Source organism: Protobothrops mucrosquamatus, unplaced genomic scaffold (assembly GCF_001527695.2).
Source record: "Protobothrops mucrosquamatus isolate PMUCROS unplaced genomic scaffold, P.Mucros_1.0 scaffold874, whole genome shotgun sequence".
Lineage (NCBI taxonomy): Eukaryota > Metazoa > Chordata > Lepidosauria > Squamata > Viperidae > Protobothrops > Protobothrops mucrosquamatus.
In genome coordinates, this window is record NW_015387128.1 from 494,080 (window position 1) to 509,326 (window position 15,247).

General features: G+C 42.2%; 1 protein-coding gene across 1 annotated transcript; it reads left to right on the forward strand.

Annotated features, from left to right (window-relative positions):
* Nucleotides 1-1,873: 1,873 nt before the first annotated feature.
* SLC46A2 (solute carrier family 46 member 2) lies at nucleotides 1,874-10,853 on the forward strand. Its single transcript, XM_015819204.1, has 4 exons — nucleotides 1,874-3,058; nucleotides 5,611-5,694; nucleotides 7,632-7,788; nucleotides 9,201-10,853. Exons 1-4 carry the CDS (start codon nucleotides 2,029-2,031, stop codon nucleotides 9,325-9,327), a joined length of 1,398 nt encoding a protein of 465 aa, XP_015674690.1. The 5' UTR covers nucleotides 1,874-2,028; the 3' UTR covers nucleotides 9,328-10,853.
* The last annotated feature ends 4,394 nt before the right edge of the window (nucleotides 10,854-15,247 follow it).

Genomic DNA, 15,247 nt, shown 5'->3' on the forward strand with positions numbered 1-15,247 from the left:
ACTGTTTTTACACTTACAACCGTTGCAGCATCCCCGTGGAAAATTTTATTGGCAACTGGTTCATATTTATGACAGTTGCAGTGACCCTCCTTTTGCGACCTGACAAGCAAAGTCAGTGGGAAAGCCAGATTCACTTAACAACCGTGTTACTAAGCAACTGCAGTGATTCACTTAAGAACTGTAGCAAGAAAGGTCATAAAATGGGGCAAAATTCACTTAACAAATGTTTCGCTTGGCAACAGAAATTTTGGGCTCAATTGTGGTCATAAGTCAAGGACTACCTGTATTATGGTGATGAACTGAGGAACAAAAAAAGCTTGCTCATTGTAGCAAGGTGTGGCAGAAGCCTTGTTTTGCTGATCTACCTGTGAGTAGTTTCTGTAGTAAAACTGGCAGGGAACTTTTTTTTAACCCATCACTCAGGCATTTTGTTTATCGACCTATTTTCTTTCTCAGACATGGAAAAGGACTAATATTTACTTAGTTATCCTACCCATCGACCCTTTTTCACGCCATCTTTTACACTAAAAGTGCCACGTTGGGTGGTTCGTTGGGGTTGGGATAAAGATGCTCCTGTTGTCTTGTAACTTTGCAGTTGTTCCTTTTAGCGCTGTTTTAATCTGGTTTTTAACTTGTTTTTAACTATAGCTTTTATATCACTTTACAGTTTTATTGCAAACCCCCTAGAGGCATATAATTGCCATGGGCAAGTTTGTTAGAGATGATAGATAGATAGATAGATAGATAGATAGATAGATAGATAGATAGATAGATAGATAGATAGATAGATAGATAGATAGATAGATAGATAGATAGATAGATAGATAGATAGATAGATAGATAGATAGATAGATAGATGGATGGATGGATGGATGGATGGACGGACGGACGGACGGACGGACGGACGGACGGATGGACGGACAGACAGATGATTAGATAAATAGATAGATAAATAGACAGACAGACAGACAGATGATTAGATAGATAGACAGACAGACAGACAGACAGACAGACAGACAGACAGATGATAAGGCTTACTGCTGTAGTACCTATGCATAACCATGCATAAACATAAATCGGATAGATAGATAGATAGACAGACAGACAGACAGACAGACAGACAGACAGACAGATGATTAGATAAATAGATAGACAGACAGACAGACAGACAGACAGACAGATGATAAGGCTTACTGCTGTAGTACCTATGCATAACCATGCATAAACATAAATCGGATAGATAGGTAGATAGATAGATAGATAGATAGATAGATAGATAGATAGATAGATAGATAGATAGATAGATAGATAGATAGATAGATAGATAGATAGATAGACACTACATAAATAAATAATATAAATATTCTGTCTTTTTGGACTACACACACTGTCAAATTCACATGATGCTTCACATGCCTTCCATGACTCTTACCAACACCATGGAGTTCACCTTACTACACTTCCCTTCTCCCTCAGGATAAGTTTGAGAAGTATTGTCAAGAAAAAGATGGCAACATCAAAACGGTCAGGATTGTCTCTTGCCAACACTCTGAATAGAAAGCTGAACTTCTGGTAGCCGGGGGGGGGGAGGAGGAGAGAGAGCATTTACAGACATACACTCCCACACGAGCACACCAGCAAAAGCTTCATTGTAATGTAATATTTTGGGTCACTAAAACACACCGGCCAAACTTCTTTCGCTTCCTAAAAATCAGGTTGAGAAATTTCTCAACTCAGATCATGTGGTTTCTTGAAGGCACACGGAAGAGTCAGCTCATTGGGGCACACCGCATGTTCCCAGTGCCTGCTAAGACAATCGGAGCTTGATAGAAAGAGGGAGGGAAGAAGAAAGAAAAAAACCTGTTTGAGGAGGCTGAGAGAGGAAATCCCTTCTTAGCTTCTGCCTCTAATGTTGTAAGCAAGCTTTTATTTTCAGGTTTGAAGGACTGGGTTGGCTCCCAGCCTTCTTTTCTCCTTTTCCTCAGAGAAATTAAGCCACTGTCTCCCAGGACTACAAATGCTGACACAATGAAGACCTGGATTGAACCTCTTGTGGCTGGTGCGCAGCTTGCCAGTGCTTTCTATGACACAGGATTGTTGCTGGTGGTGAAGAACTACTACAACGGGACCAACTCTTCTTCAGCGCATTCCAGCGAGGAGGCTCAACAAAAAGCAATCTCTGATTTTTACATCATCTACCATCTTGTTGACGGGTTAACCCCGCTGTTATCTGCTTATGGCTTGGCTAGGCTGGGTGACCGGATAAATCGGAAGATCAGCATTGCTGTACCTTTAGCTGGCTACTTACTCTCCCGTTTCCTTCTACTCCTCTTGATCTTGTTGGCTTGGCCAATTGAGGTGATGTATGGGGCTGCTATCTTGCACGGCTTGACTGGAGGATTCACCACGTACTGGGCCAGCATCATGGCACTGGCCTCCCAGGGCTCATCGGAGAGCAGAAGATCACTGCGTTTCATCAGCATTGAGCTCATTTATGGCATTGCTGGTTTTGTGGGAAGCATTGCCTCGGGACACCTCTTTGTTACCTTCCATCTCGGTTATCAGCATGGTATAGTGCTGATTTCCTGTAGTGTTGCCTTATATGCCTTGTGTGTTATCTATAGTCTATTTGTCCTCCAAGTCCCCAAGCCTGGAGTTTGTGAACTGGCCGCTTCCACAGATGTGATCCAGCCTGACAGCAGTTTGGCTGATGATGAGAATTTTCAGTTCCATAGATGTGAGTGTTCCCCCAATTTGAGACCTGCCAAATCCATTATTGCCATGCTCTTTGTGGGGGCCATGCTATATGATTTGGCTGTAGTTGGAGCAGTGAATGTGCTGCCACTCTTTTTCCTCAAGAAACCACTGAGCTGGGGACCAGAATATGTGGGCTATGCCAATGCTGCTGGCCACCTGATCTTCATTACCAGCTTCCTGGGAGTCTTTGTGTTTTCCAAGTTTCTAAGAGACACCACCATGATCATGATCGGGATTGTGTCCTTCTCAGCTGGCATTCTTATTATGGCCTTTGTGCGATGGACATTCCTGTTTTACATTGGTGAGTTGGACCCTTTCCATACCCCTCATCCACAGATTTTTTTTTAATTTCATGAAAGATTTATTACTCTTCTTTTATACTGACCTTTAGTAAATTCAAGATGGAGCCTTATTCTAATTTATGTGAAAGTAAACCCAATTCACCTTGCTTTTAAATAAGTCTCTATAATAGGGGTTCCCAACCCCGGTCCATGGACCGCTATAGGTCTGTGACCTGTTAAAAACCGGGCAGTGCAAGTGGCAGGCGAGCACACAAAGCTCCATGTGCACAATCTTGGGATTAAATTGAGCGCACAAAACTGTCCCGTCCCCACTGCTGCCACCCTCCACTGCCGCTGTTGGTCCCCAGAGCTGGAAAGGTTGGGAAACCGCTGCTCTAAAAAGGCTGCACAGATGTGACTCCCATTGCACTTCCACGTGGGATCTGTACAGTGGTGGGATTCAAATATGTGAACAACTGGCTCTGTGTGTGGATGCCACTTCCGGAAGTCCATTCTGAGCCTGGGCAACAAAAAATTAGCTATCGGTTCTGACGAACTGGTGTGAACCGGCTGAATCCCACCGCTGGATCTATAAGGTCATTAACTAAAGCAACTTTATAGAAGCTCTATAGATGCACAAATATAAACTCTGCAGCAATCAAAATCATTCTTCTGATATTTATAATACATTATGCAATTGCATATGTGCTATGCTGCATAATTTATTTAACTACTCCTAAACGTTAGGAGTGGGAAGGGTCATAGATCTCTGAAACCTCATCTTTCATAATTGACCGTTCTCTATGCTCTTGGCCTTTTCTGTGGCTTCTGAAGCTTTACCACGCATTGTCTGCACACTTCCAAGCATGTTTTTGTGACAATGGAGGCTAGTGGAAGGTTGTTCTCTCAAGTGAAAATTAAATTTCTTAAAAAGCTAAATTCTCTCCTGAAGACTGTGTTCCCTAGTATTCACAAAGCCTGGGTGTGCAGGGGAAAGGGGTGAAAGACAAAATTAACAGATGCTTTAATTCCCAGGCATTGCACATCAGAAGGGCTTCAGAAGACAGAATAAAATATACTACAGGTAGTCCTCGACTTACAACTATTAGTTTAGCGACCATTCAGAATTACAATGGCACTGAAAAAAGTGACTTATGACCATTTTTCACATTTCCGACTGCAGCATCACTAAGGTCACATGATCGAAATTTGGACACGTGGCAACTGACTCATATTTATGACGGTTGTAGCATCCTGGGGTCATGTGATCACCTTTTGTGACCTTCTGACAAGCAAAGCCAATGGGGAAGCCAGATTCACTTAACATCTGTGTTACTAACTGAACAACTGCAGCGATCCACTTCACAGCTGTGGCAAGGAAGGTCGTACAATGGGGCAAAACCCACTTAACAACGGTTTTGCTTAGCAGTAGAAATTTTAGGCTCAGTTGTGGTCGTAAGCTGAGGACTACCTTTAAATCAATTCATCTAGTTTTGAATCTGCACATTTAAAAATAAAATCCCTGCAAGATGCCCACATGTATGTGTTTATATATGTGTGTGTCTCCAAAAGCCAGCATTAATAGGCCTTCTTAATTCCATCAATATTAAATGGTATAGCATCATCCCATTTGTAATATTATGCCACCCATTGCAAGCCTCCTTCCTCTGACTCCTCCAGACCACGGACATCTTGTCCATTTCTGCTGTCGCTTAAATCCCTGATGGAAGGGGAATGCTTAAGTAGCACGGGCAAGTCTTTCACTTTGGCTTACTCAGATCCCTGGCGCTGTTCTCTGACAGCAGTTTTCAGACCTTTTTTCAGAACACAGGCACTGCCTTTGATATTTCATAGAGCAGCGGTTCTCAACCTATGGGTCGCGATCCCATTTGGGGTCGATCGACCATTTCACGGGGGTCGCCAAGCAAGGCTGTCCGCCATTTTTTTCCCCTTTTCCGGCGGGTGCCTTACCTCCCTTGAGCTGGGCCAGCTGGTGGTCGGCCTGCTCTGTCTCTGCAGCTTGCCAGCTACGTCTCGGCCGGCGCAGGGGGCGGAACCACGCATGCGCGGCGCTCCCGGGCAGGGAAAGTCCTCGACTTACGACCAGTTGGGTAGTCCTCAACTTACGACCGGTTTAGTCCTCGACTTACGACCAGTTTAGTCCTCGACTTACGACCGGTTGGGGGTCGCGGCATTAAAAAGGTTGAGAACCACTGTCATAGAGTATTGTCTAGTGGAAAATATTCTCATTTATCAGGCCGCTAAACCATTGTTATTATTGCTGTTGTTGCTACTCTTCACCTGCCTTACATCTGGAGATTATAATATACTTTAGAGAGGTTGGCTTTAGAGCCCTATGTTCAGGCTGATTTCTCACTGTCTTAAGAATGTAACTCTCCCCATCATTTGTCCAGCAAACAAGACCAAGTTGAGGAAAACGGCCTTAGTTGCCAGCCATGCCGAAACATGATGCTGAGGCTTCGCATTTGTGCTTTTTAAAACACTACACTCTGATCTTCCTTAAAAAGTCTGGGCATTTGACCTGATCCTTCTGTATTCTGCTCTGTTACAGCTCGTGGTGTGATGCTCTTTGCCCTGATTCCCTTGCCAACCATCAGATCTTTGTTATCCAAACATGTTGAAGCTTCAACCTACGGTAAGAAACGGTTCTGTCTTTGTTTCTTTGGAAAACACTGGCTTTCAGAATACGCTCACTTGAGTTTATTCCTATCATTTGGGTTGATGTCACAGAAACATGCAGTAATCCGACTTGGATGAGTCAGAACCAAATTCTTACGCTTACTTGTAAGACTATATTCCATGAGTATCAATGCCTCAGGCTTTGACGAAAGCTTTCATGAGTTGGAGGCACATACCTTTCCTTCCGTAATTTAGAAAATGCCCTGGGTGATTCTACATTGTCTGATTTACAAGGAGGGCTGATTTGAAAGCACCCTTAGCAAAAGGCTTTCTATGGGCTTTTTTGGACAGAGACTTATGAAAAGCAGCCACCGTAACTTTAAGCTTCCATTTTAATATTTCATACAATGTCATTGAACCTTCTGGGTTACTGAAGGGAAATGTTAAAGTGTAGTTTGTGGCTGCCCCACAAACAAAAAATCTAGCATAAGCACCAATTTTGGACCCTGCCAGACTGTTGAGGATCCAACAGTCATCATAGGCTGCCACCAATCTATACTTTCTGGAGGCTTCTCATTTGATTCAGAATAGAGCTGGAAGGAACCTTGGAGGTCTTCTAGTTCAACCCACAGCACAAGCAGGAGACCCTATACCATTTCAGACAAATGGCTGTCCAGTTGTCCAATTGTCCAGTTGCAATGTATCTCTTTTCTATAAACCAACATCCCTCTCTCTCCCCCCCTCCCCAGTGGAAATGAGCCTACGCATGATGGAAACAAGAAGTTGGAGAAATTACCCATGACCCTATCTAGTAGGGCATTTCTTTTTCCAGAAGGATAACCCATGGACATATAGAAATATATAATCAACTTGGGCTTGGGCTACAGTTAGTTGGTCATTCAAAGCTCTGGTATTTTTCTATGAATCCAGAAACCCAAATCATCTCCCAAATAAAGCCACGGTATCTTTGATTAATTGTGAGTTATTTACCCTCCCTGAGTCAGGTTGAACCAACTTAGAAGAAAGGACTAATTCACCTTTTTGACTTCACAACATAGATCTGAGTATCAGGAAAAGCACTGCTTTGAGGGACAGGAGGCTGAAATGGGGACAACAAGGAATGGACAAGCATTACTAAGCCTCTCCCTATCCTACTAGCAGTGACTCTCAGCCCAAATTGTCCTCCAGAGTTTTGTTTATAATATATTAACATCACATTTCAAAAGTCAGGAAGTAATAATTTCCCAACTGCCATAAAGGAAACCAGAATGCTGTCTGAGATAGTGCTATACACTCCTTAATCTAGGGGTCTTCAAACTTGACCCTTTTATGACTTGTGGACTTCAACTCCCAGAAAAGGCATGCTGGCTGAGGAATTCTGGGAGTTGAAGTCCACATGTCACAAAAGGGCCAAGTTTGAAGACCCCTGCCTTAATCCTACATCAGAATTTTAAACCGGTTATAGTTCCAAACTCCAATTCAAAGGAAGTTCCACTTGTCAAGCTCTTCCATTATGTAACATTAGCTTTCTGAAATCAACATAATTATTGCCAATATTACAATTGGATATAGAATTAGTTTCTAGCACTAATCTGCAGTTGCTTGTCCTATTAATAGTAAGCAACAATAACATTCTGGCTGCAACAGCTTGTTTACAGAATGACAAATGTTCAAACTGGTTTAAGACATTCAGAAATGATTATATAAGGCGTTTGTGCACTAAATGCTGAATTCTACTTCTCTATAATTGAAGCAATCCAGCAGGTGCACTTTAGAATAACTTTCCACAAGCTGAAATTAAAACGTGCTCTCAAGCCAGTACTACATTGTAATTACATTTTTTTAAAAATTAACAAATTAGCTACATAAATTGTAAGTGAACTGGGTTCTAGTAGAAATATGCCCTAAATTCTTTTTCATTCAATCTTACATCTGCTTTCTTTTTTTCCCTAGGAAAAGTGTTCGTCCTCCTGCAGCTGTCACTCGTGATCACTGGAGTTGTGACAACAACAGCCTATAATAAAATTTACCAACAAACCCTGGGCTGGTTCAGTGGATTCTGCTTCCTTCTCTCATGTGTCATTGGTTGCCTAACTCTTATCCCTATCAGGTAAAGTAAACTAAGGCAAAGTGGACTTTTTAAAGACAAAGCTGATTTTCCTTATCTGCATGCACATGGATTCCTAAGCTTTGTTCAATGCTCTAGGTCCAAGGCAAAGATTTTTCAAATTCCTGAAGCAGGAGGCTGGCATTGGGTCAATGTAATTCATTATGATGAACCCCCAACCATGCCTCCTACTGGTTATAATCTACTCCTGTATTTTTTAAATTATATATTATAGAACCCTTGCAGAGGAAGAAGAGCTGGGCAAAATTCATATATTACCTAAGCCCATGGTGGCGAACCTATGGCACGGGTGCCAGAGGCGGCACTTAGAGCCCTCTTTGTGGGCACGCGTGCCATCACCCCAGTCCTAGGCCTTCAGCTGGGTTTTATAAAACCTTTTTGCTTTAGGCCTCCAAAAGGTTCAATCAATCAATTTCAACTTCTCCCGGAAAAAAAAAAGATCTCGCAAAGTTGAAATTGATTGATTGAACTTTTTAGTCTCAACCCAGTCTGACATTACCACTAAAGCCACACTCACCCAATGGGCCATGCCCACCCAATAGGCCACACCCACCCAATGGGCTACGCCCACCAGGCACCCGACGATATATAAGTGGGTTTTTGGTTGCAGTTTGGGCACTCGGTCTCTAAAAGGTTCGCCATCACTGACCTAAGCGCTGAGAATCCTGAGTATTGCCATCTCTCCAAATTTCCATATATGTTCAAGAAGATGGCAATATTTGTGTCATTCTGGACTCCAGACTGCCAATGCTCTCACTGAAATCCAACAAACGGATTTCAGTGGGTTGAAGTTTGGCCAGAGGCAACATCAGACTATCCTTTGCACAAACTCTTCTCTAGGAATGTCCACAAAAGTTATTAGCCCCCTTTTTATGTATTTGTTTCTGTTGGGTTATGCTTTACATGTGGGGTTTTGAACCTCAGATATTTTACTGCAATACTGGCAATATAAGATTTATCTTGAGAAAGAAGATCTAAGGAGATTCTCAATTGTCTAGGTCATGATTAACTCAAAGGTACTTTTCCAAAAGGCAACTGGACTTCCTTGATTTTTTTTTCTTCTTGAAAACGTTTCACTTCTTATCCAAGATGAGAGCTAAAGAAGCTTCTTAGATGAGATGCAAAACATTTTCAAGAAATAAACCAAGAAAGTCCAGTTGACCTTTGGAAAAGTATATTTGAGAAGGCAGGGGCTTTTTTGTTCTCCTTCTCCAGGAGCAAAATCACTTGAGGTAGCCTTGGGTCAGTTGCCAAAAAAAAAAAAAAAAAAGGATTATCCATTGTCCAACTTCAAAAAAATAAAATGCTGGGTATTTCAGAAATGTAGGTGAGGTCATTTACCCCTGGAAATTAATTCACTTTCTCCATTTTACTTCCTTTTCTCTCCCTTGCAGTTTTGTAGCCTACAAGCAACGGACACAATCTGATTTAACAGAGAGATTAACCAACAGAAAACAATTGTCGAGTTCAGAAGCAGATATACAGAGTAAGATGGAGCAACCAGACAGACTGACTACATGAAAGACAGCATTAGTCTTGTTACTAATTATGCCATTAGAGACATTTAGTTCTAGGAACTAATTTCCTGTACTCTTCCATCTATGAATAGGCTGTTGAAACAGCATGTATGGAGTAAGAGGCATGAGATTCTTGAGCGATGCTGCTTTGGATCCATATTTCATAGAATTCTCCCTATTCTCCATTCAGGATGTGTTTGCTCACCAGCCCCCTTTCCATTCACAATATTTCCAGCAAATAGTCTCCTTATTCATGTTTTAAAGCAAAATATCCTTCCCTGGGAATCCTCAGAAATACCTATTCCCCATATTTAGTGTGATTTTCCCCGTGGCTGCCCAACTCATAGGATCCTTGTTCCTTAAATCTCAGTGCAATATCCAGTTTTGGGGTGATGAGTTAGAAGATTATATATGCCTATAATGAGATTTGCACTCCAGTGTTTCAGTGCTCCAAATGGTTACTTCACAAGGCTCAGGTCCTCAAGACAAGACAGTGAAGATAGAAAAACAATGAGCAGATTTCCTAGATAAGAAATGAAATAAAGTATGGGACAGACAATGTAATGGGGCAGAACCCTCAACACCTATTTAATCACACACCAAGATCCAGACATCACTGGATGTTATTTAGTTATTTTTAACATAATAATAATAAATGACTGGGAAGCATGCGTACTGCATAACAAAGTGACAACTTTTAGAAGCACCTTTAGCTATAAGGCAGCTTCTGGACCCCTTCTAAGTATTTGCTGAAAAGTAAAAATGGTGAGCAACTGCAATCCAGTCCTTTGTGTGGAATTGTGCACTCCTACTCAGGCAAGATAAATTGGATGAAACATAGCACACACTGAGGGGGGGTCTAGGATAACTCGCTGTGGCTAGCTCACTTCAGCCAGCTCGCCACTGCCAACTTGCCTCCGCCAACTAACCGCTGCTAAGTTGCTGCAGGACAACTCCACACAGACAACTCACCTTGGGGACAACTCACTGCAGGCAGCCGGAAAGCCAGGTGAGCAGGTGGGCAGATGACAAAGCACATTGGGGCAATTGGCAGCGAGGCAGCAATGAGCAGGTGCTTCCCATTTTCACTCCCCCTGCCACTGCCACTGCTGTTGCTGCCACCGCCCACACCCAGGAGTGGAGCTGCTGCTGTTGCTGCTACACCAGGCCCGGAGCCTGCCACAGTGGCATTAGTGGTGGCTTTGTGCCCAGCATGGGGGCAACAGCTCCAGCAGATCTGCGCCCAGCACAGCAGCAGCAGCAGCCTGTGAGGTGGGTTGGGCTGAGAGAGAGTGACTGGCCCCAAATCACCCAGCCAGCTTCTATGCCTAAGGTGGGACTAGAACTCCCAGTCTCCTGGTTATTGGGAGAAAGCCTTAAAGTCAAATTCCTGGGATTTCAGCATGTCAGACCATCTCAATCTATATCTATATGCTCAGCAGTGAACGTTGCTGAATAGCATTTGGCTTATTACTGATTAAACCTGCATAGAATAGCATGTGTATTGATTAAACAGAGATTTTGATTTTTGAAGGATATCTATTGCTTCTTGCAGGTCGGAAAGGTTTTGAGAAATTTAGGAGTCTTTCACAGAGAAACCCTTGGGGGAAGGGCAAATGAAAAGCCTGATTGTCCACCACTGATCCCCATTTACTATTACACGCCTTTTCTCCCTCCTAGATAACATTAGTTCCTTGGCATTTTTTTCCTATTTTCTTTCTACTGGATCCAATAAAAATGAAAATCAGTCTAAGAGTCACAGAAAAAGACCCGGATCCCAGAATTATAGAGTGGTGCCATTAAATCAAGACTACCAACATTCACAAATGTTTTCAGGGCCTTCTTTCAGAAGATACTTCCCAAAGCCTTAAACAAGTCACGCGTAAAAATAAACAATATAGAAAAATAACATATGTTGGGCTCAGAGATAAATATCACCTATCAGATGCAATTAAATGGCAACATTTACAGTTAAATTTAACAGCATTGTTTGGACCAACAGGATTTCCAGCTTCTGAGATACCTGAGATACTAGAAAAACTGGCTAAACCCTTTAAAACTAAAACATCTATTTCTTTTTATACATATTTGTTGTCAATAAATTAATTTGCTATGCAGATGCTACAAAATGAGTGGAATAAAGAATTAGAAGTTCCTATGTTGCCTAGGCCAAAAGCCCCCAACTTATGGCCACCGGGCTCCAGGAATAGCTGGCGAGCCCCGCCCCACTCACAATAGCACAGTCGTGTGGGCACTAGCGGCCCCATTTGCACATGCACAGGGACACTAGCACCGCCGCCAACGTCACACAGTGCGTGCGGTCCATTTTCGCATGCATGTGGGAGGCAGCGCACATGCCATGGGTGCGCACAGCCCATTTGCGCATGTGCATGGGAGGCAGCACACACCATGGGCACATGCGGCCTACTTGCACATGCGCATGTACGCACAGGCCCGTTTGCACATGCACAGGCAGAGCCACACACACACATATTTCCCTGCTGCTTCCGTTCCTTCCGGGCTACTAAGCTGGAAAGGTTAGGGAACTCTGGCCTAGACAATGGGAGAGTGTCTTAACCTCTATAGCAAGAGTGTCAATGGACCTCAAATGTGGAGAGACCTGGCCCATAGAATCGCCAAGAGTTGGATATGACTGACCAGATAACACCATCATCATCATAACAAAGAAATAATATTTAGAATTAATTAGACTTTGTTACATTTATATAAAAAAGCAATGTCTAAGACATCAATTTTTTGGGGAGAAGTAATAAAGATAATGCTTCTTTAAAATACATTTTACAATGTTCTATACTTAACATGTTTTGGGAGAAAGTAGTGGGCTGTACAAATATGGCTGTGGAACAAAAACTAACATTTTCAAAGGATATCAATGTCCTAAATTATATACCTAATCCATGGAACCTAACGATATAAATGGCTTCTTTATGCCCCTACTGTGGTTAAAAGGCTGATTTTGCAACATTGCAAAGATAAATGTATAGGTAATCATGACTTCATTGGAGCTTGCCCATTATATGTTGTGGCGGTCATAAAACAGTCATGTAACTCAGAGGTCACCAACCTTTTCATGCTGGCGGCCCAGAGGGAAAGGGAGCGGCTGGGACTTTTCCCCATGTGTGCGCGCACACACACATTCCCAACCATAGGTTGGGGACCCCTGATGTAACTGACATGATTTCATAACTTTTTTTGCTACGCTTGTTAAGTGAATGTGGTAGTTATGAAGCGAACTGTGGTCGTTAAGCTGCGGTCATTAAGCAAACACCACAGTGGATAACTAAACCAATGATTTCCTTTGGGTGCAGCTTTGCTAAAAACTGGACGTGCCGGTTTTCATAACCCATCATAAAAAACAGCCACATGATTGTGGGATGCTGCAAAAGGCCGTTAAATGCAGCCATGTTGCTGAGCACCTGAAGTTTGGTCATGTGACTGTGGGGGGGGGCTCAACTGTTGGAACTTTGAATTTCAGTTGCAAGTCCTCTTTTTCAGGCTGCTCATCATTTTGAAGCGACCGGTCATAAGTCGTCTACCTGCATGGTCCCATTCACTCAGTAGATTAAAGACCTATTACACTTGCCACCTATCAGCATATTGCCTATAGATATATGTTTTCTAAGGAATGTATAATGAAATATGGAACTCATTTGTACAAAATGCAATTAACTTAAACAGAATAGTCATATAACGATGGTTTGAGCATGGTGGCCATTTCCTCATTTTCAGAGCAGGGGTTCGCAACCCCCGGTCCGTGGACTAGTATCGGGCCGCGGCGTGCCAGCAACCGGGCCGCAAAAACAAGCAAAACCCCATCTGCAAGATGCAGGCAGCACACAAAATCACGCACCCTCCAGTCCGCGGAAAGCCTCTCTCCACAGTACCGATCCCTGGTCCAAAAGGTGGGGGACCTCTGTACTAGAGAGTGATAATGTGTGGTCTCCTCATGAGAAGCCAATATCCAGAGCACTTGTGGGAGATCTCCTGTCCTCTCTTTGTCCAGAGAGATTCAAAGAGCCGCTCTATTCACTGGTCTTCATTCTTTGCTGTGTTCATTGGCTCTGTTTTTCATGAAGCAATCTTCAATCCACCATGTCTTCTGCTGGAAGACGGCATCTATAATTTCCCATGCATAAGAACTGTCCATGCTTCTTCTGTAATGACTAAAAAGGAAGCAATTTAAGAACTTGCCACAATCCAAATTTTCCAAATTTTAATCAAGTAAAAAAATAAATTAGATGCAGATGAAGATGGATTTTAAACTCATAAATAGATGTTGATGGATTGCACAAACACCTGTCAAATAAACAAAATAAAACTACCACTAAATGCTTCAGGAGCAGTAATTTAGACCCAGGGTTGAATGACATGCAGGGAGAGGTGAATCATCCTTGTAAGAATAAACATGGGGCTAAATTACTTAAGACACTTCTCCATACCTCCTCTCAGCCATGGACCAGCAAAATTTATTATTTTTTAAATTTATTATGATTTTTTTCATAGAATAAAAGACAAATCAGAAAAAAGAAAAAGAAGGAAAGAAGGAAGGAAGGAAGGAAGGAAGGAAGGAAGGAAGGAAGGAAAGAAAGAAAGAAAGAAAGAAAGAAAGAAAGAAAGAAAGAAAGAAAGAAAGAAAGAAAGAAAGTTAAGAAATATGAAAGCAAAATTAGGGGCTCAGCAGATACAGCATTTCCTGGGGCATCTTCACACCATAATTAAGATACAAATGGGGAAGAAAGACCCCCTTGCTCTTCATTTATCCTTTACTCAAAAAGCAACAATATTAATTTATGAACCTTTTAAAAAAATCGCAAGGAAATAAGAAGAGGAATAATTCCCAGGTTGCTAAGGTAACGGTGACATGCCTCCCATTGTGACATCTGCCTTTGCTAGTTCATTTATTAACCGGAGGCCTTTTGTGAGTTGTGAGACAGCTGCATTTCTTTCCTGTTTTGTTGGTGGCACTCGTATTTGCTCTATTTTGGGTGAAAAATTGTTTGTATTCAGAGGCGATATTACTATGGCAAACAGATGATACAGCTTTGAAAGGCTCTATGAAAAATATAGAAGCCACAATCACCAACTAGCCCTTAAACTCTTAAAAAAAAATAAATCCTGTTCCCAGTTAGAAAAGTGCGCTTGTGGGGGAGGCAGTGGGTAAGGTTGAGAGAAAAATATAAAATCTAAGGCACTTGGGGTAATATTCACTGAATCTGACACTCCTCTCCTGGAATGTTTTGTGTGTGCCAGTGCACATCTTTTGTGTTATAGTGCTTGGTGGATAGCTCTGTTGGTGAATTTTCTCCTGGTTTGTATTAGGACCAATGAGCATTTCCTGGACCACTTCTTGGAGAAAAAGAAAGACAAACCCTAACATCCAGAGATGTAAGTACAATATTTTAACGTTCTGTGCGTCTCATGGTATGTGTGGACATCTATCCTCTTACAAAAGAGAGACTTCCATTTGAGAAGTTATCAGGTATAAAGCCAGTGATAGATAAAATGGAAGAAAAGGGGTTGAATTTTCCCATCAGCATTTAGAACCATGAACTAAACAACAGAAGTTGGCAGCTCAATTGTGGTTGTACGTCGAGAACTAACTGTACTCCCAACTGGCTATTATTATATAATGGCTGTCCTCTGCCAGAATGTAAACAATATCAACAATGTGATTTGAAATTCCTCAATCCATTCTCTTACTGCAGCAGTAACATGAATAGTAAGGACATCCTTCCTACAGACATTGCTTACTTGCAGCAAAATCAACAAAATCTTGTGGTCCATGGCAAAATGTCACTGATTAATTAAATAAGGCTAATTGGATGATTCTGCAGAAACAAGGGAGTTGTTCCCTCTTAGGCTGCCAAAAATCAATCAAATTCTAGCTGGCAGCAAAGAATTAG